Source organism: Chiloscyllium plagiosum, chromosome 4, assembly GCF_004010195.1.
Source record: "Chiloscyllium plagiosum isolate BGI_BamShark_2017 chromosome 4, ASM401019v2, whole genome shotgun sequence".
NCBI classification, from domain to species: Eukaryota; Metazoa; Chordata; class Chondrichthyes; order Orectolobiformes; family Hemiscylliidae; genus Chiloscyllium; species Chiloscyllium plagiosum.
The window spans coordinates 99,671,877-99,695,433 of NC_057713.1; the positions used below are offsets into that span (position 1 = coordinate 99,671,877).

A 23,557-nucleotide genomic window follows, 5' to 3' on the forward strand; every position below is an offset into this window, starting at 1 on the left:
CCAGAAATCAGGCATGTTGACTCTTACCTGTCAAACAGATTTGTCACATCTTTGACTCAAATCAAAAAGACTACACAGTAAATGAAAAGTAATCATATTTTAAAATGCATTTGTGACTTTTCTCTTAGGTTTTCACCTGCTTGAAGATTAATCTTAAACTCTGGGCAGACTCCAGGTCACTCCTGCAGAATTGGCAACCCTATGTTTTATTAGAAAAAAAATCCGTTGCCTACAATATGTACTTTATTAAAGCATAGAGCAGCTAAACAGCTTTCATACTTTAGGTATGAAGTCAAATGGCCTGGCCTATTAACATGAATGTTTCTCCCTTCAATATTAATTCAATCACTTTGGCAAGCACAGGTCATTTATTCCAGATGTGTTAGAACCTTGACTTCCACTGGTGCTGTGGTTGATTCATTTCCCCTATATACCCATTCACCTCATCATCAGCACACCTACACAATACCACAGAAGCAGATGTAAACTTCCTCACAGATTGCAACAATTAATCTGCACATGTGTAAGTCAAAGTCCTGCTGAAAATCCATATAAAATGCATTTTTAGAAACAAAATCAACGTCACATCTCTATTCTCTTTCAAATGAGTGATAAAACTGGCATATTGCATGCAAGTACTCTAAGTTAGAGACTATAACATATTGTTATTGTAATAATGCTGCATGCCTGGTGCATCTGAGGAAGTGTGTAAAGGAGTAATTGATAATTGTCTCAATAAATTATAGGATGTATAACATTAAACAGCTCACTTAATACTTGCTTTTTGAAGCAAAAATTATGATTTTTATCTTTGATTAACAAATCTTTTATGAGTTTTGCAATAATTTAAGCTTTCATTTAACTGCCTACAATATTTGGGGAGGTCTGGAGGGATTAAATTCTCAAGTCAACTCAAATCCCCTTCCTATTTGCTGATGTGTGTGTCACAACAAGCTGGCAACACAGTAGTCACTTAACATCACTAATTTCTGTTAAGTTCTGTTAAATTTCACCTTAAACACTCTATTTGGAGAAGAATCAGAGCTTCTCTGGCCTCTCCACAGAACTGATGTTCCTCATCCTCAGTATAGTCACAAAAAAAATCTCCTTTTTTGCTTATTTCAAACGTTGATGTGACACCTTTTCAAAGGTGCAATTGCACTAAGATTTTCTAAGTGCCCTACTTTAACATCCCTAATAACAGATTCAAGCATTTCGCCTCCAACAATTGTCTGGATAACTGGCCTGTAAAGTTTCAGGCTTTCTGGAGGAAATTTAATAGAGGCCGTCAAGATAACAATAGGCTTAGGGAAGGAAGATAAAGAAGCATTCCGTCCATTAGCTGAGTAGACAAGGGGGCAGAGATTCAGGTTTATGGGCACCAGAAATGAAGAGGAATTTGAAGAAGAACTTCTTTTACACAATGTGTGTTAATATTCTGGATTTGCCTGGGAGGAGGGTACAAGAGGAGAAAATCAGTTATTTCAAAAGGAAATTGGATAGGCACTTGAGGGAAATAAACATTCAGAGCCACAAGAACCAGAATGGACTTAAGAGCTGAAAGATCTTCCCTCTGCGCTGTAAAACTCGATTTATGGCTCTCTAGTTTTGTTCTCCTCCACTTTCTTTACTTGTTAAATTTTTTTTAGTAAACCTGGGCAATTCATTCTGAATGTGAGCCCAGTGCACTGTAGCATGTTGCTTAATGAAGCACACATCGAGTGCTGAAATTCTGAAAAAAGCCCATTAAAACATACTCAAATCCCAGCACTCCATTAGCAACAAGTTGAAAGATGTATCCATTCTGTCATCTCTCCCATTTTGCAATCATCTGTCATCACAGCATATTCAAAATCAGATGGATGCTGGATATCCAAAAATAAAAACAGAGCACGCTGGACAAACTGAGGGGTCTGACAGCAGCTGTGGAGACAGAAACAGAGTTAACATTTCAAATCCGAAATACCCTGAAAAACATTTTAACATTAGTTTATACGGGTTAGATTATTGTCCAAGAATGTCTAACCTTAATACATCAGTTTTGAAACTTACTCAGAATACAGAAGAATGTTATCGTTCCTAATTACCTTGAACTTACAGATAATTGTTTCCAAATTCTGAGTAAATCATGTACTCACTGAAGCTGAACCACAGGCATTCTTCTAAATCGGATTCTCACTTTTAGCCCATTGCATTGGCTCATCATCAGAATCTCAGAACTAAGCCTTCTCAAAAGGATCTGCGTACCCGGATCACACCCTACCTCATGAATGAAACAACTTTCAGTGTTCAGGTGACATAATCGGGAATCCACAGGACACCAACACAGCTGATTCAGTGATACACACCTAGTGAACAGAGAATATACATTGCATGCAGACTTTCACAACACAATGTATAAAGCACTCTGCCATTCCCAATATCAGTAACTAAGGTGACTCAATTCTGAAAGTACTGAGGAAGGATGCTAGATTTAGACTGTATGCTATATTGGTGTGTTATCAATGCATTTCAACAAAGGTGGACAATCATATTTATAAATAGTTGCTCAAGATGCCTCAAACATTTTAAGTCTGGCCTTAGTACCAAGTATTTTTGTTGTGTAGGATCAGTCCAAATGAAAAGGAGCCTCTCCAAGATGGTGTGGTGTCTTTATTGGGGATGTTACTGCTCCAATTGAAAACGGTCTTTCATAATTTACTTACTGGAATTTTGTTAACTCTTCAATATTGTCTTGACCAGCCTTCCATCTTCAAAGATCCGTAAATGTAAACTCAACCAAAACTCTGCTACCCATGTCCTGCCATCCAGTCCCATTCATTGACACCATAATTTAAAAATTCTCCACCATCTACCCAAATCCCACTCATGGCTTTGCCCTTTCCCTACCTTTGTAACCTCTTTCTAAGGGTAGTGTCCTTGGCCCCACCAACTTCAGCTGCTTCATCAATCACTACCTCTTTGAACATCTCCAATCCCTTGATTGCATTATTGATGGCTGGGCCTGAAGTTCTGGAACTCCCTCAACATTGACACTCCTTGAAACCGATTTTATTGCTTAAGCTTTTATTACCTGTTGTAATGTCAGTTTTCTATGTCCAGTTACGTTCCTGTGAATTGGACCCTTAACGGCTTTGTGTATTAAAGGCTGTAGAGTAAGTCACATTTCAACTTCTGCTGCAGCCCCATCATCTATTCTCAGTGGAAAAGAGCTGATGATAAAGGCCTGGAAACAGCAATCCATGCATGCACAGTTCGTGACTCTACGCACATACTTAATTTAACTGGCACAAGTTGTGTTGTGTGGTGACATGACCTGTATAGCCCACCCTCATTGCTACTAGCCTACATGAATAGGCAGTGTATTGTAACATTGCAAAAGCTATTTCATACCTGGTTAGCACTGCATCATTACAAAAGTTTAAATTATTTCAAAGAATTTGGGTGTCTTTGGTAAGAACACCATTGATTGCCCATCGTTATTGCCCTTGGAAAGGTGCTGGTGAATCACCTTCCTGAACCACTGCAGATCAGTTGGTACAGACACACACAGTGCTATTGGCAGGCTTCTAGATTTTGACCCAGTGACAGTGAAGGAATAGTGATGTAGTTATAATTCAGAGTGATGTGCGGCTTGAAAAGAAATTGTTGTTTCAAAGCTTTGCTCCCTTTCTCTTTCTAGACAGTAGAATTTGAAGGTTTTGAAGTGTCTGTCAAGAGTGTTTTGGTGTGGTTTCTGTCATGAATCTTGGAGAAAGTACACATTGCTGCTGCTCTTTGCCAACAGTGAAGGAAGAGAAAGAGTGAAAGTTTAAGTTGGTGGATGGTGTGCAGATCAAGCAGGTTGCTTTGTTGCAAATGGTACAGAACATTGTTCAATCACCAGTGAACATCCCTACTTCTGACATCATGATGGGAAGTGATTGATGAAGCAGCTGAAGTTGGTGGGGCCAAGGACACTACCCTTAGGAAGTCCTCTTATATTGATGAGCTGGAGTTGAGATGAATGATCTCCAACAATCACAACTATCTTCTCTTCGTGCTAGGTATAACTTCAACCAGTGGTGTGCCTAATGACAGATGGCGAAAGAGAGAGATCAGAGCAGAGGGTCTAAAAAGGTCAATTAATAGCAGATATCCGAAAAGCTCAAATTTTAATTCAAATAGGACAACCTCATCCTGATATTCTGGATTTTGAAATTTATCATTTAAAAGTTCGGTACACTTTATATTGGTTAACAGTTACATAATTGTGGAAAATGTTAGAGACAGATACATTTCATTGCACGTTCTCAATGTGTCTGTCTTCAGCATCAGCAAAACATAATTTTCTCATTTTTCTTCTTACAACTGGGAAACCGATCAATGAGCTTTCTTTTTTAATGACTGGCGTATCCAAGAGTAAATAATATTGGCAGCTTTTAAAATCAGCATGCAGTAGATGGCGCTGCTAGATAGCTCCATTGCTCTTTACTCTATTCTCTGCGCCGGTTTGAACACAGTAGATTATTTTAGTGGAGGCAAATAGTTTCAATTCTTCAAAATGCACTGAAACCTAGTGAAATAATCTCCACATTTCTAACAGACAATTTAAGTATTCCTTTAATCTTATTTGCTTATAGCACAGACTATGCCAAAATACTTTTTCAAATCCTGGTGACCTCTCTGGAGGAACAAGGGAATTTAACATTATTTCAACACCATTTTCTTCATCCCAATATTTTTAAAAGTGTGAAGTATCACAAGATAAGTGAATGGCAATAGTCCAGAGAAGCCCCATGGACATTTACTTCTACAACGCAGCCAGATGTTTGAAATTTTACCACAGTACATATCACTAAATGAGAGGCAGGAAATCACACCTCACAGTGCTCTGAACCTTAGCCACAACCTGACCATGTTCCACAACTGCTTTCACGTAACGGCAGACATTGCCAATGTGGGCACAGATCTCAGATTAAGCATAAGTAATCTTGCTGATCAATACGTACCACTGCAAGTTTTTGTTACAAAGTTACAATTGCAACAGATCAGACTTAGAGTCATTGTCCACGTGTGAAAATAGGTACAAGAAGCAAACGCTTATTTACAGAACTAATGCAAAATCCAGAAACTTCACAAACGGTAAATTTGCAACAGCATTACTGGAGTGTATTAGGATTTATGCCCAAGCCAATGTGAAAGTTACAGAAAGGTCTTTTATCAAGCAGTGATCAGACACTTAAACATTGGGGTCTTAATATGCACAACAAGCGGCATTGGTGACCTTGTTACAGTAACTGGGCTGGTGTGGGTGACATCTGATATACTCCAGTGAGGTACACATCACCAACTCTTGATGAATGTGGCCTCAGTTTAGACAACTACACTAACTGGATAGGACAATATTGGCATGGTGTATTGTTTATATTTTAGGTAAGGGGGTAACATAATCATTGTATCTTTTATCACAAAGGTATCTAAACACTGTATAAGGAAGGTTTGCAAGTCAGAGATCACTGAGTTCACCAATGATTGGTAAAACACTCACTTTATTGGTGAATATGCTTTTCCATAGATTTATAAATATTTAATAACTCCAACATTACAAGCTATCAACCGGTCTCTAATTGAACATTGGTTAATTGCCCCTGATGTGAAGTAGCAGTCACATTGGCAGTAAATCTCTGAATTAAGTTCACAAAGTTTGCAGCTGTGCCAGCATTGAAGAGGACAGAGGAGGTGTGCTGAAGCCAGATCCCAAGAGTGCACGAAGTTGCAGGGTTGAATGCGACAGATCCACACAAACACAATGACTTCACGACTGTGTGATCTGCAACGCTTCCAGCATATCTTCCACAACCTTTAGCGAGTACTTGGTCTCCTTTCTGCTGCGACCTGCAAGCTGAAAATTGAGAGGAGGAAGAATTAGATATAACTATAGCCAGCGCATTGCTTTAGTTTATGACGTTGAGCCATTAAGCATCAGAATCACTCAAATTTGACTGCTGAAATGACTTCTTATGCAGCTTTCAAAAGACAATTAAACTACAGACACTTTACTTGAATCCAAGAGACTTGACATATTTTCAATACAACGCTTTTCCCACAAACTTCAATGTAAATGTGTCCTCACTTTGCACTCAAAATTCTAAGCAACTGGTTTCTATCCACATGAGAAAGGAGATATTTAATTGAGATTTGGTGGGAGGAATGGAAAAGGTTCATGTTAATTCCTAAAATGTTTGAGTATTCTGATAATATGGTGAAGAGGAACTCTTTGACACATCTGATGGCAATCATCCAATAATTTGCACTCACTCTAGCTGGGTTTCACTGCCCTACTGAACAGAAGCAGAAACGAAGGATAAAGGAAAAGGCTATGAGCTCAGTAAAGCTCATCACTTTGTCTGAAGCACTTGCCATCCATCAATGTGTCATCAAATTTAATTCCAAATTGTATTTGAATGTTAAGTACCCATGGACCACAGGAGTGGATTTTTAATTAAATTTCAAAAGTTTCACTGCTCTTTGGATGGATGAAGTGAGACTATCAAGCACTTCGATTACACTCCTGCTGTCTAAATTGGTCACTGGGTTTAAACACTGTTCAGATAGCTGTGCCCAAAATCACAAGCATTCGAATATCCAGGCTCACTCAACACTCTCAAGCTTGGGAGAGCACTGCAGAGGCAGTAACAGAGTGAGAGCAGACTGTAGCTGATTTAGACAGCAAGCTTGCTCTGCCATCAGTTTGAAAAAAAAATCTTGGCTGCGTTCCTAAACTTAATCCATTGCTATTAAATGTCTGTGTTGACATAGATATTTGACATTTTGTGATATGATTTCTTTTCTTTTTTTGCAGAGAGAATGGTGGACTGAGCAGTTTTAAAAAAGCTCTCAATAATGTGATTTAATAGAAAACACAAATTATATTAAAACAAAATTCACAGCTAAGGAAGAACTTCCAGAACGTGTTACTTTTTCTTGCATTTACATTCAGCATCTAAAATATGCATAATTACAACTGACTTACCACAAACTCATGAGGTGCAGAAAAAAACGAAGAATATTAAAAATGTTTTTCTGTTCACAGAAGCTAGTATTTTCTGCATATGTCCCATTCTAAATGTTTATTTAGGTAACACTTAGGAAAAAAAGCATTTTCCATCAATTGTTTCTTTTTCTTCACATTTCATTTTCAAAGATTCATTCGCATCCAGGAAACCTGTCATGCTCATCTGGTCTGAGCCTGAGACCAAAGTCCCATACTAACAAGTTTGATTCTTAACTACCCTCTGAAATTTCAAGCAAGCCATTTGTTTGTATCAAACTGCTAGCATCTTCTTCCTGACCTCTCCGCCCCCACCCCTACTCCGGCCTTGTCTCAGTCCCAACCCTCAAACTCAGCATCGCCTTCCTAACCTGCAATCTTCTTCCTGACCTCTCCGCCCCCCACCCCCACTCTGGCCTATCACCCTCACCTTGACCTCCTTCCACCTATCGCATTTCCAACACCCCTCCCCCAAGTCCCTCCTCCCTACCTTTTATCTTAGCCTGCTGGACACACTTTCCTCATTCCTGAAGAAGGGCTCATGCATGAAACATCGATTCTCCTGCTCCTTGGATGCTGCCTGACCTGCTGCGCTTTTCCAGCAACACATTTTCAGCTGCTAGCATCAGTAGTTCAAGGAGAAGGTGCGTGACAAATACCAGAACAGGCAGTGGTATCAATATCATAGCAATGAATGAGAATGCAGTAAATACTTTTACAGAAAATTACTGTTCTGCAGCTGTTAAAGAGATTGAAAACGAGAGTGAAAACCATCCAGGGCATTTAAGGGAGGAATGTTTAATGCTGTGGCAAAATGATGACAAACTAGTCCTAAAGGTGATGTTGCTGGCTTTCACTGTGGCTCAATCAGGAATACTCCTTTCCAAGAGTATCTGGTAGGATGAGCAATTATGGTTTTCACTCCACACAATTTTCTGCATTAAAAGGGCATCAGGCATTTCATGCTGACATCTGCCCACGACTTGCACCCCCACCCTTAAATTCAATGGAACTCTTTCTTCACATGGAAACTATTATTCAAACATAAAAAATCACAACCCACAAAGATTCAATACTTTTCTCCTTATTGAACAAGGGAGAGGAAACATGGAGACAAATTCTGAAAGAATGTCAGAGACCTAAAACATGAGGTCTGTCTTTGTTTAGAGATTCTGCCAAGCTTCAGAATATCTCTGGCTAACATACTTCATTATGTAAAATGATTTGATAAAATGTGGTGCAGGATTTAATTCCAGCATTCAATTTTAAGTGCCAGAGAAATTATTGAACACTTGCCTTTTTCGTACAAAAAGTAATGCTCTGTCTTGAAAAAAAACTTATCACCCATTCTTCTCCAACTGATTAATCATATTTATATGATATTTTCAAAATCAGCAATTACTTTATCTTCTGTAAATAAGGTTTCCACAGGCAGCCAGTGTTGGTAATCAGAGGATATAGATTTATGGTAGCTGGCAAAAGATCTAAAAGGGAGGTGATGAGAATTTTTTTTCCACTTACTGAGTTATGAGAAGGTACTGGAAGGAGATGCAATCATATATATTTCAAATGGAATGAGAAAAATTTCTGTAAAGAAATGTTTTGCAGGACAACAGAGAAAGACACATGAAATGGGGCTAATGGCAAAAAGCCAACACAAGAACAAATGGGTTGAATGGCATCTTTTTGTGCTTAAGATTCTGATTCATCAGTTGGAGAAGAATGGGTGATAAGTTTTTTTTCAAGACAGCACAGCAGGTCAGGCAGCATCGAAGCAACAGGAGAATCGACGTTTCGGGCATAAGCCCTTCTTCAGGAAGTCGGAAATTTGACTAATTTAGAAGAGTGCATCATAATTTATGAGCTGAGTAGAATATTATAAGCACGTGGGCAAGATGAAGCAACTTATTAAGGTCACCTGAATCCCAATATCCATATCTTAACAATCATGAAGTTCCACGTCTGAGTGCAATTTACTTCAAGTTTTAATTGGGAACTGTGGCTCAGTTGAAAGCACTCTTGCTGCTGAGTGAGAGAAAGCTGAGAGTATGACCCCGACTCTACAGACTTGAGCCTAAAAAAATCCACACTGATGCTCAAATGCAGCATTGCTAGAGGTGCCTTTTCTCAGAAGAGATGCTAAGCCCTGCCTGCACCCTCAGGTACATGGAAAAGATCCCACAGAATCATTTCAAAGGAGAATAGGGAGCTTTCTCAGGGGTGCTGGGGCCAAAAGTTATCCCTAAACCAAAACCTATCCCTGAACCAAAACCTAAAAACAGATTATTTGGACATTATCCATTGGTGCTTTTGTAAAAAGACAACTGCATTTCCTGCAATAATATTGACTACGCTTCAAAAAGCACTTCATTGACTATGAAATGTAAAACAGGATATGCCTGTTAAAAACTGGCAATTCTGTAACTGTACACACTCCTTACAAGCATTACAGGCAGTTACTATTTTAATTGCAGATACAGGTTTATAATAAAATTAGAAAAAAATAACGAAGACACAAAATAAAAACAAATTCCAGTTGCTTGACTTAGCACAATTACTCTCCACCTCTCACCCTGCTCCACCTGAACATTACTTTATATCTTCAACTCCCTGCAACACACATATGCAAACTTCAGAGTTTTATGTAAAAAGTAAGCAGATCTTTCTAATGTAGTATGCACCTTGGTCATCTAGCCCACATTCCTCTTTGTTCATGAATCTTCCACATTAGACATTCACCAGTTGTTGAATGAGCACTGGCTGTTTTATGATAGGTAAATCCCACAGCCACAGCATCAGCCCATGGAGTGAAGGGCTGAATTCAACAGGGCAAGAAGGCAACATTTATGTGTATTCCTGACATCATTCCATCTGATGTATCAAATCTTCTCCATCTAAACAACTTTGATTGAGCAATTCCTTACAAGGATTTTACAGACAAGGGTGAATTAATTTATAGCTTCAGTAGCATAGGCCAAGTAGGACCAAATAAAAGAACAAAGCTACATGAAACTGGGCTGGCACATCATTCAAGGCGACCTTTTCCTCACTGAGGACTAAAACTAAAGTATTAAAGCAAGGAAGAGCTGCTCCTTAGAGAAAAAGAAATTACCTTACATTTTTAAAGCATCTTTAACAATTTCAGGTCATCCCAGCAAGCTTTATAGCCAAAGAAATACTTTTAAAGTTTAGTCACTGTTGTAATATAAATGCACCAACCAAACTTCACAAAACAAGATTCCACAAACAGCAATGTGACAACGACCAGATAATCTATTTTAGTGATGTAGCTGGAGGGACAAATATTGGTCAAGTCCTCGTCCTTGCATTTAATGTCAAGTGTTGAGGCAGAATCAACAGGTTCACTGTAATATAAATCCAGCCACCTTTCCGTGCTGGGGAACAGAAAGACTGTGAATATTTTTGGTGCACTGTGCCCCAAATTAATCGTAATACGGGTCTGACAATCCAAAGGTGATTAAGATCATAAGACACAGGAGTAGAAGTAAGGCCATTCAGCCCATCGAGTCCACTCCATCATTCAATCATGGCTAATGGGCATTTCAACACCGTTTACCCACTCTCCCCTATCTCACTTAATTCCTTGCGAGGTTAAACTCACAAGCTAGCCAGTGAAAGTCCCATCCTGGATCAGCGATAAACAGCCAGAACATCTGGTCCAAGCAAGAAGGTATGTCAACATTGCTGTCAACTAAGGCAGTTAACCAAGGTGTGGTTCAAGAAACATTCCTACCTGTGCCTCACACTCTAGACCTGTAAAGACTGAATAAGACCAGCAATTTTTAAATAAAACTGGCAATTTCAGAGAATTTGCTTGTATCAATTAGCGAATGCAGAGGCTGAAGGGAAGCATAAAACAACAAAAAGAAAGCAAGCTGGGGTGAGGGGGGTGCAGAATGGGGAAGAAGGTTTGTATCATTATGTGGAAACACTACAGAACATGGACTTTTTTGCCCCCTCTAACTGAAAACAATTTGCAAAGGGAAATATTATTGACATATGATGCTATACAAATTTCAGCATGAAAGTTCAGTGGTAGCAGATCCAACTGTACAGTCTTTGTGTGTCTGTATGAGAGTGCACCTGTATCGTGGCAGCCTTTGGTTCAATTAAGTTCAATGAATAAAGTTAGGACTGTGATGGAATCCTCATCACTTGTCCGAATGAGTGCAAACCCAACATCACTAAAGAAGTAGGACTGACAAATTAAACTGCATTTCAATGCAAGAGGCCTAAAGGGAAGGCAGATGAACTCAGGGTATGGGTTAGAAACATGGGGCTGGGATATCATAGCAATTACAGAAACATGGCTCAGAGATAGACAGGATTGGTAGCTCAATATTCCAGGATACAACTGCTACAGGAAGAATAGAAAGTCAGGGAGTGGGGGGGGGGGGGGGGCGTGCAAGGCAGGACAGGAATGGCGTTTTTGATAAAGGATAGCATTGTAGCTGTACTTAGAAAGGTTTTCCAAGAAATACATCCAGGGAAGTTAATTGGGTGGAACTGAGAAATAAGAAAGGGATAATTAATTTATTTGGATTGTATTATATACCCCCTAATAGTCAGCGGGAAATTGAGCAACAACTTTGTAAGGCAATCCCAGTTATCTGGAAAAATAATAGGGTGGTTACAGTAGGGGATTTTAACTTTCCAAACATAGGCTGGGACTGCCATAGTGTTAAGGGTTTAGATGGAGAGGAATTTGTTAAGAGTGTACAAGACAATTTTCTGATTCAGTATGTGGATGTACCTACTAGAGAAGGTGCAAAACTTCATCTACTCTTGGGAAATAAGGCAGGGCAAGTGACTGAGGTGTCAGTGGGGGAGCACTTTGGGACCAGCAACCATAATTCTATTAGTTTTAAAATACTGATGGAAGAGGATAGACCAGATCTAAAAGTTGAAATTCTAAATTGGAGGAAGCCAATTTTGACGGTATTAGGCCAGAACTTTCAAAAGTTGATTGGGGCAGATGTTTGCAGGTAAAGGGACGGCTGGAAAATGGGAAGCCTTCAGAAATGAGATAACAAGAGTCCAGAGACAGCATATTCTTGATAGGGTGAAAGGAAAGGCTGATACGTGTAGGGAATGCTGGATGACTGGAGAAACTGAGGTGTTGGTTAAGAAAAAGAAGGAAACATATGTCAGGTACAGAAGAGCAGAGATCGAGTGAATCCTTGGAAGAGTATAAAGGTAGTAGAAGTATACTTAAGAGGGAAATGAGGAGGGCAAAAAGGGGACATGAGATAGCGTTGGCAAATAGAGTTAAGGAGAATCCGAAGGGATTCTATAAATACATTAAAGTCAAATAGGTAACTAGGGAGAGAATAGGGCCTCTCAAAGATCAGCAAGGCAGCCTATGTTTGGAGCCGCAGGAGATGGGGAGAAGCTAAACAAGTATTCTGCATCAGTGTTTACTGTGGAGGAGACAGAAGATATAGAATGCGAGGAAATAGATGGTGACATCTTGAAAAATGTCCACATTACCGAGGTGGTGGTACTGGATGTCTTAAAATACATAAAAGTGGGTAAAACCCCAGGACCTGATCAGGTGTACCCTGATGAGGATTGATGAGGTCAGAGCTGTGGACATGATCTATATGGACTTCAGTAGGGTGTTCGACAACGTTCCTCATGGTAGCCTAGTTAGCAAGGTTAAATCTCATGGAAGTCAAAGAGTGTGGTGTTGGAAAAGCACAGACAGTCAGGCAGCATTCAAGGAGCTGGAGAGTTGATGTTTTGGGCATAAGCCTTTCATCAGGAATATGCCCGAAACTTTGACTCTCCTGCTCCTCAGATGCTGCCTGGCCAGCTGTACTTTTCCAGCACCACATTCTTCGACTCTGATCTCCAGCACCTGCAGTCCTCAACTTCTCCTAAATCTCATGGAATACAGGAACTAGCCATTTGGTGACGGAACTGGCTCAAAGGTAGAAGACAAAGGGTAGTGGTGGAGAGCTGCCTTTCAGACTGGAGGCCTGTGATCAGTGCTGGGTCCACTGCATTCTTATATAAATGTTTTGGGTGTGAACCAAGGAGGCATAGTTAGCAAGTTTGCACATGACACCAAAACTGGTAGTGCAGTGGACAGCGAAGAATTTACCTCAGAGTACAACGGGGTCTTGAACAGATGGGCTAATGGGCTGAAGAATGGTAGATGGAATTTAATTTAGATAAATGTAAGGTGCTGCATTTTGCAAAGGCCAATCAGAGCGGGACTTTTACACTTAATTCAAAGTTTGTGCGAAGATTTGTAGCTCGGGTGCTCGTTGTTGTGGTTCTGTTCGCCGAGCTGGAAGTTTTTGTTGCAAACGTTTCGTCCCCTGGCTAGGTGACATCATCAGTGCTTGGGAGCCTCCTGCGAAGCACTTCTTTGATGTTTCCTCCGGTGTTTATAGTGGCCTGTCCCTGCCGCTTCCGGTTGTCAGTTTCAGCTGTCACTTTTACACTTAATGGTAAGGTCCTGGGGAGTGTTGCTGAACAAAGAGATCTTGGAGTGCAGGTTCATAGTTCTTTGAAAGTGGAGTTGAGGCAGGTAGGATAGTGAAGAAGGCATTTGGTATGTTTTCCTTTATTGGTCAGAGCATTGAGTATAGGAGTCAGGAGGTCATGTTGTGGCTGTATAGGACATTGGTTAGGCCACTTTTGAAATATTATGCGCAATTCTGGTCTCCTTTCTATCGTAAAGATGTTGTGAAACTTGAAAGGGTTCAGAAAAGATTTACAAGGATGTTGCCAGGGTTGGAAGATTTGAGCCAAAAGGAGAATAGGTTGGGGCTGTTTTCCCTGGAGCGTCAGAGGCTGAGGGGTGACCCATATAGAGGTTTATGAAGTCATGAGGGGCATGGATGAGGCAAGGCCTTTTTCTTGGGATGGGGAATCCAGAACTAGAGGTCATACGTTTAGGGTGAGATGGGATAAATTTAAAAGGGACCTAAGGGGCAACTTTTTCAGGCAGAGGGTGGTGTATGTATGGAATGAGCTGCCACAGGAAGTGGTGGAGGCTGGTACAATTACAACATTTAATACCAATCCAGATACCTATATGAATGGAAAGGGTTTAATAGGGGTATGGGCCAAGTGCTGGCAAATGGGACTAGAATAGGTTAGAATATCTGGTCAGCATGGACGAGTTGGACCAATGGGTCTTTTTCTGTGTTGTACATCTTTATGACTCTATAACACTCAAGGAGCTTGACATGATCCAGGTCAAAGCAAACCGTTTGACTGGCACCACGTCGACTACCTTCAACATTCACTCCCTCCACTACTGCCAACAGCAATAGTGTGCTCCATATACAAGGATATACTGTTGTAATTCACAAAGGTTCCTTCAACAGTGATTTGAAACCCACAACTTCCATCATCGAAAAGGGCAAGGGCAGCATGTGCATGGGAACATATAACTGTTTCTTCAATGTCACTGGGTCACATCCTGGAACTCCCTTCCTAACATTATTGTGGGTCTCCCTACACTCCAAGGACTGCAGCAGTTAAAGAAGGCAGCTCACCACCACCTTCTCAAGGGCAACTAGGGATGGGCAATAAATGCTGACACCCACATCCCAAACAATTTTTAAAGAAAATATGGCATTGAATCTCAGTAATGGTGACTGACGAATATCACTGATAGTTGTGAAAACTCATCTGACCCACTTAGTGAACTTCAGGGAAGGAGTTTGCCACCCTCACTGAAACAAGCAATGGAAGCATCACAATTAAGAGTTGAAGTTCTCTCTCTTGGAGAAATCTCATTTAAGTCTTCACTTCCTGGGTCCTGAGCTGACACTCTACTACAATGTTGAAGGGACAGCTGCACAGTTAAAAATGTGGTCTTTCAGTAAATTGATGCTGTCAGCTTTCACATATTGGTGGAAAACATTCCATAGCATTATATCAGGGTAAAATAGAAATGTCCTCACTAACCAAATGTTTAGTTGAACACCCAAAAGACAACTATTTGATGATTGTCATATTGTTGTTTGTGGGTGCTCGCTTTGTACAAGTTGACTGCTGTGTTATTGACATTACAAAGATGGCACATTTCAAAAACAGCTACATTTCTTGTAAAACATTTCAGCCATTTTGAGATGGGTGATGCATTCCTGTGTGTTATTTCAAAGGAATCAGCTATCTATCTGATCTGCATGATACAGATAGTGCACTTACCATAGTGCCCTAAATAGTGTACTTACTTTCTCAGCTGTTTTTAAAAACTAGTTTTGGCAGTAATAGCAAAACTTACTTCCCCTCTTTAAAGTTTATGTCTTGCTTTTTGTGTCATTTCCAGGATGAAATAGTGGATAATTGGTTAGGGATTGTCTTTGGATCAACTTCAGTTGATATTTGCAAATACAAGGCAATACAGACAAGTACCCAGTATCTACTGGGTTCAAAAGTCATTCAGCTCAGCTGGCTGGACGGCTGATTTGCGTTGCAGAGTGATGTCAATAGCATGGGTCTAAGTCCCGCAACAGCTGAGGTTACCATCAACCTTGCCAATCTCTCCCTTTACCTAACACGTGGTGGCCCTCAGGTTCAAACATCACCCAATGTTCTGCACTTCTCAATAAAACCAGAACTGATACAGTTCAAGACATGAGTGTGTGTTTAAATAACAGATGATCACTTCTTCCAAATCCATAGCCCAATTGGAATCATTCTCATTTAGCTTAATTAAAGTAGGTTATATGACAGAAGCAGCACTTTGCTAGTTAACTACTTATTTTTATGGACTAAATATGCATAGTCTATTTCCTGAATAAGTAGTGCCAATTTTTAATACCAGTTTCGAGTGAGAGCAAAGTCATGCCTCTCTTCAATCCTATCAGATTAACAAAAATGTAATGAGTTCTCTTTCAAAAACATTCAAGTAAACATTCTAAGACTATTCAAATCATGGCTCCTTAACTACCATCTTATTATGCTTTCTGTAATTGTTTCCTTCCCTTCATAAGAAAAACTTGATCATTTTTTTTTGAAAACGAGTAATCCAATTCCTATTAGCTGAATACGGATACATTGGATAAGAAAGGTTTTTAAAATTCCGTATGGTATTATTGGCATGCTTTGAAATCAATTTCTGTAGCTGTACTCTTCTGCAGTCAGTTTAAAACTATCATTTCCTGACTTGATTAATGTGACAGTACAGTGGAGGTATTTTTCAGTAATGGCCCATGTGGGTACACAAATACCAGCTGTTGGCCTGCAGCTGAACTCTCAGTTCAGCTCTGACTCTTGATCCACCCAGGCCTCTGTTCCTACCCGCCCTCCCAGCCCCCACTGACAAATGCCTGAATATCTTCTAAGTGTATACTTCCCTGGAATAGTGATGATAATCACCAGGTAGCAATGGCACTGATGTTCTAATGACCAAATCCTGCAAAGGAGGTAACCCTTTGTCACAATCAATCAATCAGCACGCCCTGTCCAGCAGTGTATTTCAGCCAAAGATGATGGCGGTTTCAAAGAAATGGAACATTAGGGTGAGCCTAAAGGGCAAAGAAAGATGTCCTTTAATTTCCATTTGCCGATAGGTGTAGGCACCTTTCACACACTCAGTTCCCACAACTGGTGAGAGTGATAAAAGCTTTCAAGTGGGGTTAGAGGCAGTCGAGGAGGTTGCTTGTTACTTCCTTTCCCTGGCTGATTAAAAAAAAGTTACATTTGTGTTCGAGGAGAACAGAAGCCCTTTCTTCACTAGCCTCCCATTCCTGTGCAAGCCAAAACAATCCTAATCAGATGCCAGGGGAGTCCCAGTCCCTCAAGGAACAGCTTTGATGCAGAGTGCATTTTAACTTGGCTGCAGATGTCAGCTCTTGGGAACCCAGAGATAACAATCAGGCAAACTAGAACAGAACTAGAATTGCTGACTTACAAAACCAGCATTAGAAGTGAAAAGAACTGCAATGAAACAGAAATTGCATGGCGAGTAACGCAATGTCAGATTTTTTTTAACAATATGTAAGGCAGCTAACTTTCAGAACGATCATTAATTCATTGAATACTAAATGAACTTGAACAATATTTTGTATGATCGGGAGATTAAATGATATTCAACACCCAAATACCGCAAAAAGATTTTGACTTAGAGAAGGATGTCCTTGAATCAAGTTTAATTGATGAGCTGAAGTTTAATATTGAGAAATACAATTTAGCAGCGTTAGACAAACAGGCAAAGCAGCAAATCCAAAGTGTAAGCCATTCCATAGAATGGTGCATGATGACTGTGTGATGCCCTTAATGCTAAACAGATGGCTATTATAATTTATCCCTTTACAACCAGGCATATCCATCCAGAATGCAGCTCAACTCTGCCAAGTTCTCTGAAATAAACAGTTTGTCTTTGGTTAAATTAGGTTCTTAAACCTAAAGGTTGCAGCGTTACTGATAATGAATACTGTTAGCAGTTTTGCCATGGGATGGAAGCCACATTATGCAATTTGTAAACTCCAGTGTTTGGAACAATGCAGCTGAGTGAAATACATGGACAGCTTCTGAACTTAAAGCATTAATGTCACCTTCCATACAGGGAATAAAGTACACACTCACCAACCAACAGGCAGCAGATAGCAACATATGCCAACCATGAGGCAACAATTAAACACATTTAGTATAGCCTGGAACTTAAAGGGATCAGAGAAGTAACCACATGCCATTCTGCCCATGTTGGAACCCACTCCTTCCACCAACCCACAAAGGAGCAAAAAGGACTAGTCAGGATTGCCAGAGGGTTGTACATCTGCCAGGGTTCAGACCTGATATGAAGCTCAGCAAGCAGATAGTCCGAACACTGTTTGTCTTGTCTCCTTAAGTTGTCTTTGGCAATTTGGTTCCTGCCACAGACCTCAGGGGGCAGGAAACTAGTGGTGATATCATTGAGAATGACTTTTTATTGCAACTGGTACCATTCTGTCACTTTACTGTGTAGCTGTTTCCTTTTTTAAAATAAGGTACGTTATAAATTTCAACAAAGACCAGAACATTCCAAAGCATTTTAAATACTTTTCAAGGGTTAGTCACTATTGTAATATGGGAAAAACAAACCAACCAACTTACAATCAACAAGCTCCCACAACAGACACTCTGATAATGATCAAATATTTTTTATGATGGTGGTTGAGAAATAAATACTGCCCAAGAACAACTACAGGACAGCTCTCCCGCTTTTTTGAGAAGTAACACCATGAGATGATAACCTGAGAGGGGAGTTGGGAACTTCATTTTAAGATTTACTCTGAAAATATTCCTTCAGGATTGCACTCCAACGCCACTCAGAGTAGTATACTTGAAAGTTTGGAGGGGACCTTCTGATACAAACACACACCAAATCAGAAAGACAGTTTCAATACTTGTAAATGGAGGTGATGATGGAAAGGAACACAACAAAGCAATGAACAAAGTTTGTATTGAAAGAAAGAAAGTTTCCAGATGGAGCTAATCATATCTGCAACAGCCAGAATAAGTGCATCCAGTCAGGAAGGTGAAGGTTACCCTATTACAATGATATAGAAAATACACCAGTGAAATTTCCCTTTTTCTGCCTGGGTCACTTTCCGACCAATCAAACCCAATACACTGAGTAAAAGTTATTGACTGTAACTGAATGACACTACAGCTACAAAGAGCAGGTGGATCACGGAAGTGAGAATCCCAGGACCTGAATCCCAGGCCATCCAATGTGGTTATTTAACAAGAAAATTGTGGTTGCCATTTTAAGCTGCTTGAAGGGACTTATCAATAATGACTGCTAATACCATAGCAGCAATTAGTTTTTATGTTGTTGCTCATAAAAACACAATCAATATTTCTTGAGTTCCAGCTAACAAGATGCCATTTTACTCCATTTACTTGGTGAATGCAGGGTGACCTTGTTGAACTTGTGACAACTCCATCTAACATTAGAAGATGTTTTCTGACTATGTAGTTCAAGTAGAATATAAACCTACAGTTGTGGTTAGTGATCTGTCCCATCACACTGCCAATTGGCAATGAAAGGTGGGCAAACCATCAACCCAACAGTTTCATTAATACTAGATAACAGTTAAAATAAATATGAGATTGAATATATGCTTGTAGTTTAAATACTGTGAACAAATAACTTGCAACGTAAAAAAAGAACAGAAATGATCATATATGGTTCACCAGTGCCGAATAAACTAGGTTTAACACGATTGTATTGATTCCAAGCTATCAAAACAATTTTCACTGATGATCATATTTTTATTATAGCACACTGCAGGTTGCACTGTGATAAATTATTGGTGAAAGATCCTCTGAAGAAAATAATAAATAGCATCATTCTCACTAGCACAATGGCATGAAACATATTTAACTATGTCTTACATTTCAGGCTATTCATAACACCCTCAGCTGAAAACACATCAGAATAACTGATTGTCAAACCACACAAAAACAGAAGACAATGCAAAATGACTGCAAGTTTTAAGTAGATGGCAGTGCTCCCACTGGCAATGTATATATATTTCTTTAACGCTTATGGGGAAGCTATTGAAAAGATTTCCAAACTACATATTGGGGCATTTTACTACATTAAAGATATGAGAAAGACACATAAGCTGCTGTTGAAAACTTTCAATAAACAATTTCACATCAGTATATCTCAACAATACACATAAAAAATTATGAAGATTTCTGTACTTGACAGAAGAGATGATGAAGAAAGCTACACCAGAAACCTGCATTCAGTGTCTAAGGCATACTACATGTTCACTGAACAGTGAAATATTTGAATTCAAAGATAACCCAGAGCGTGCAAAGTAATAATTTGAGTGATTATTACAATGGTTATGAAGGAAACCCATTGTTGCTACATTGGATAAAATACAAGGTTATGGAATAATTTAATTGATTAAAATCCAAGCTTTTAAAAACAAAAACATAGCAAGATTTTTTAGCCATCAACTAAAGGCTTATCCCTCCAGTGGGATTTAAGACTTGAAATCAAATATTGTTCTGCAAGCAGGTTGCAAATATAATTTCAGTGCTCTGATATGACCTTTATAACAATCAGATTTTATTTGAAGATACTCCTTTGAAACACCATGCAGTGCTCTACCAAATACATGTGAAAACATTTGAATTAGATTAGATTAGATTAGATTACTTACAGTGTGGAAACAGGCCCTTCGGCCCAACAAGTCCACACCGCCCCGCCAAAGCGCAACCCACCCATACCCCTACATTTACCCCTTACCTAACACTACGGGCAATTTAGCATGGCCAATTCACCTGACTTGCACATCTTTGGACTGTGGGAGGAAACCGGAGCACCAGGAGGAAACCCACGCAGACACGGGGAGAATGTGCAAACTCCACACAGTCAGTCGCCTGAGGCGGGAATTGAACCTAGGTCTCTAGCGCTGTGAGGCAGCAGTGCTAACCACTGTGCCACCGTGCCGCCCATTTTTAAAAAATTTTTTTTTATAATCTTGTTTGTGTCATTAAAAATAAAAATCATCACTTCCTTGACATTCTCTCTCTCTCCAAACACAGTCAAAGTAAAGGTGTTTAACTATTTGTAACAAAATTAAAAGACAAAGTCCCTCAGAACCCCTCAATGAACCATCAACGTTTGCTCAGAGTACAGCAAAGCTTCATTCAAATCAACATTCATCCCATCTTTCATGCTAATGCAAAAGTGAGCACTGGTGTTCTCCACACTCCCATCTACATTGCTTTCTCTGCTCAATCCACGAAGGCAGCTCTGAAAAACATTTTACGAAACCATTGCAGCAATTTTACCTTCGGGTAGTAGCTCAGGTGAGATAGGGTGGGGGTTAAGGTGAGGAGCAGGCGATATGTGGTTCTGGCAACTTCAAACACCAGGCTTTCTTTCCAAAGTGCATGCTTTAGTGTACATGGGGAGGGACTGCTTCACACAACTGTGATTTCTCAGAGATGCAACACATCGTTCCCCGAGAACGAACATTAGTCAGGACGTCCATGATTGCATACTTTTGAGCATCAATTCGAAAGCTTCTCTGAAAGGAGCTTGTGCGCCTCTTAGCGAGTCTTCAATCCTGCTGTACAAGCTGAAGGATTTCAGATCCAGCCAGATGAAGCCAAAACATTGCTCATCAAATAGGACAAAAAGCCCAGGTGTCCTTTCGGGGCTGGTGAATCCATGACCTGCGATCAGGCCTGTGCCATAAAAACAGGCCCTACATGTTCTTGGATACACTTCATTTCGAGCCATCACTCCCACAGGTAGCACAAAGGGTTGCCCAGGCACTGACGGTGCTGGTGACCCTCCTGCAGTTGCTCCCTCTGATTCCCCTGTCTCAAGCATTGTGCTCATCCCAGCAGCTTTCTTTTCTTGGTCTTCTGGTTCTTGGACACCATTACATGTAGGCTGCAAGCTGCTTGGATTTTGTTGAGAGCTGTCATGCCAGTGCTCCTGATTCTGTTGGTCACATTGCACTTGTTGGTGAACTTCCAGCACAATTTGAGACAGCTTGTCGAAACTTCGAAGATGTTCGACGTCAGGAAATAGGACAGGCCGAGTGACATCAATGTGCAAAGTCAGCTGACCAGCAGGTACATTCGGGTCTCCAGTGATTTTTGTTACTTTGATATGGGTTCCATGGAAGCTCAACATTACTATCTCCAGCCCGTGGCTTCCATATGTTCCTTTAAAGAAACCAGGTGGGAGAAGGTCTTCTGGAGCAGATGGCGGTAAGTAGATCCTACGCTATGTCAGGCAGTTATCATATTGGCTGGTGTAGATAAACTTCATAAGGATCAGCTCCTGCATGTGCTCATGGAAAATATCCTCCAGTGTACGACCCCACTCCTCTGCTAACCAAGTCCGGAATTCCTCCTGTCTCCCTCCAGCCATCCGGTGGAAATCAGTCTGATTACACTTGGTTGAAAACTCATCCTTCTTTACAATCTGAATATCACCTTTGTGAGATTTGCTGTATTATTACGAGGTATATTTGGTCAGTTAATTTGGTCTCTGTTGAATGGACATCCAATTTATCTGTAAATGCATTCTGCTGCAAATGGTCTTGGAGTGGCCAGCAGCAGAATGACTGAATTATCAACATCCAATAACAAGTCTGCTCATGGACAGGGAGGCATTCACCCTGCTCTTTCCTCTTTTACTTGAGATTAGGATTTGCAATTCAGCATTCACTCAAACCAATTCAGTTTACCAGAGTCTGAATCTTTCTGCAGGGGTTTATAGAAACAAGGAACTTAAGAATAGATTAGATTTGATTCGTAGTCATTTGATAGTACAAAACTTGACTATTTTTCATAAAGTAGAAAATGCGAGGAAATACATCTTCTGTATCTAATTGCGTTGTGTGGACTTGCAACTTGCCAAAACTAACATTTAAATACTTGGGATTCTAATGCCGATTACATTTGATCTTACCTCAGAACAAGAGTGAGAGGGTAAAATCTAACCCCAATTAGAGTACTATGTGCGGATCTGGGCACTACAACTTAAGGAGGACATTTTGGCCTTGGAAGGAGTAGAATGTAGATTTATAATGACTTACCTGAAGTTTAGGAGTTAAGCTGAGGATAAATTATACAAATTAGCCATGTTTTCTCTAGAGTTTAGAAAGTTAAGGGATGGTCTGATTGAAGTCTTCAAGGTATTAAGAGAAAAGACAGGATAGATAACCTATTTCCACTGGTTTGGGACTCTAGAACTAGGAGGCACTGCCGTACAATTGGAGCCAGACCATTCAGGAGACAGAATCATAGAATCGTTACACTACAGAAGTAGGCTATTCAGCCTATTGATTCCACACTGACCCTCCAAAGAGCAGCCTACGCAGACCCAACCCCCTACATTAACCATTTCCCATGGCTAATCTACCCAGCCTGCACTTTCCTGGACATTATGGGCAATTCAGCATGACCAATCCACCGTACCTGCAGACCTTTGGACTGTGGCAGGAAACTGGAGCACCCGGCAGAAACCCACGCAGACACAGGGAGAATGTGCAACCTCCCCATAGTCAGTTGCCCGAGGCTGGAATCAAATCAGAGATCCTGATGCTGTGAGGCAGCAGTACTAACCACTGACCCCCCCCCCCCCCCCCCCAAAGGCTAGTTCAGAGGAAAGTTAGGAGTCAATCACAATGTGCATCTGGAGGTCACAGGTAGACAAGACTGGGTAACGATAGCAGATTTCCATTTCAAAGGACATCAGCAAACCAGGCTGGTTTTTACAACCATTACTGAAGCTAGCTTTCAACTTCAGATTTATTATCAGAATTTAAGTCCTTTCAGCTTCAATAATAGGATTTGAACACATGGCCACAGTACATTAATCTGGGTGCCTGGTTTACTATTTCAGGGACATTAATGTGATGCCATCTCTTTCCAAACATTAAACAAAAACACTCCAGATCACAGCATAAATTTGATGGTTTCATCAGGAATTGCCACAAATACAAAAAGCTTTGACGGCACATCTTTTTCTTTTAACCATACTCAGGTTTGATAGCTGTCTAGACA

General features: G+C 40.2%; 2 protein-coding genes across 2 annotated transcripts in view; both read right to left on the reverse strand.

Annotated features, from left to right (window-relative positions):
- Positions 1 to 5,511: 5,511 nt before the first annotated feature.
- Positions 5,512 to 23,557, reverse strand: part of emc2 (ER membrane protein complex subunit 2) — a 115,498-nt gene continuing 97,452 nt past the window's right edge. Inside the window, exon 11 of the mRNA XM_043688741.1 lies at positions 5,512 to 5,884. Coding sequence (XP_043544676.1) covers positions 5,798 to 5,884 — 87 coding nt within the window. The 3' untranslated portion in view covers positions 5,512 to 5,797. The remainder of the gene's footprint in view (positions 5,885 to 23,557) is intronic.
- On the reverse strand, positions 20,509 to 22,012 carry LOC122549251 (F-box only protein 31-A-like). Its single transcript, XM_043688742.1, has one exon. It carries the CDS (start codon positions 21,675 to 21,677, stop codon positions 21,012 to 21,014), a length of 666 nt encoding a protein of 221 aa, XP_043544677.1. The 5' UTR covers positions 21,678 to 22,012; the 3' UTR covers positions 20,509 to 21,011.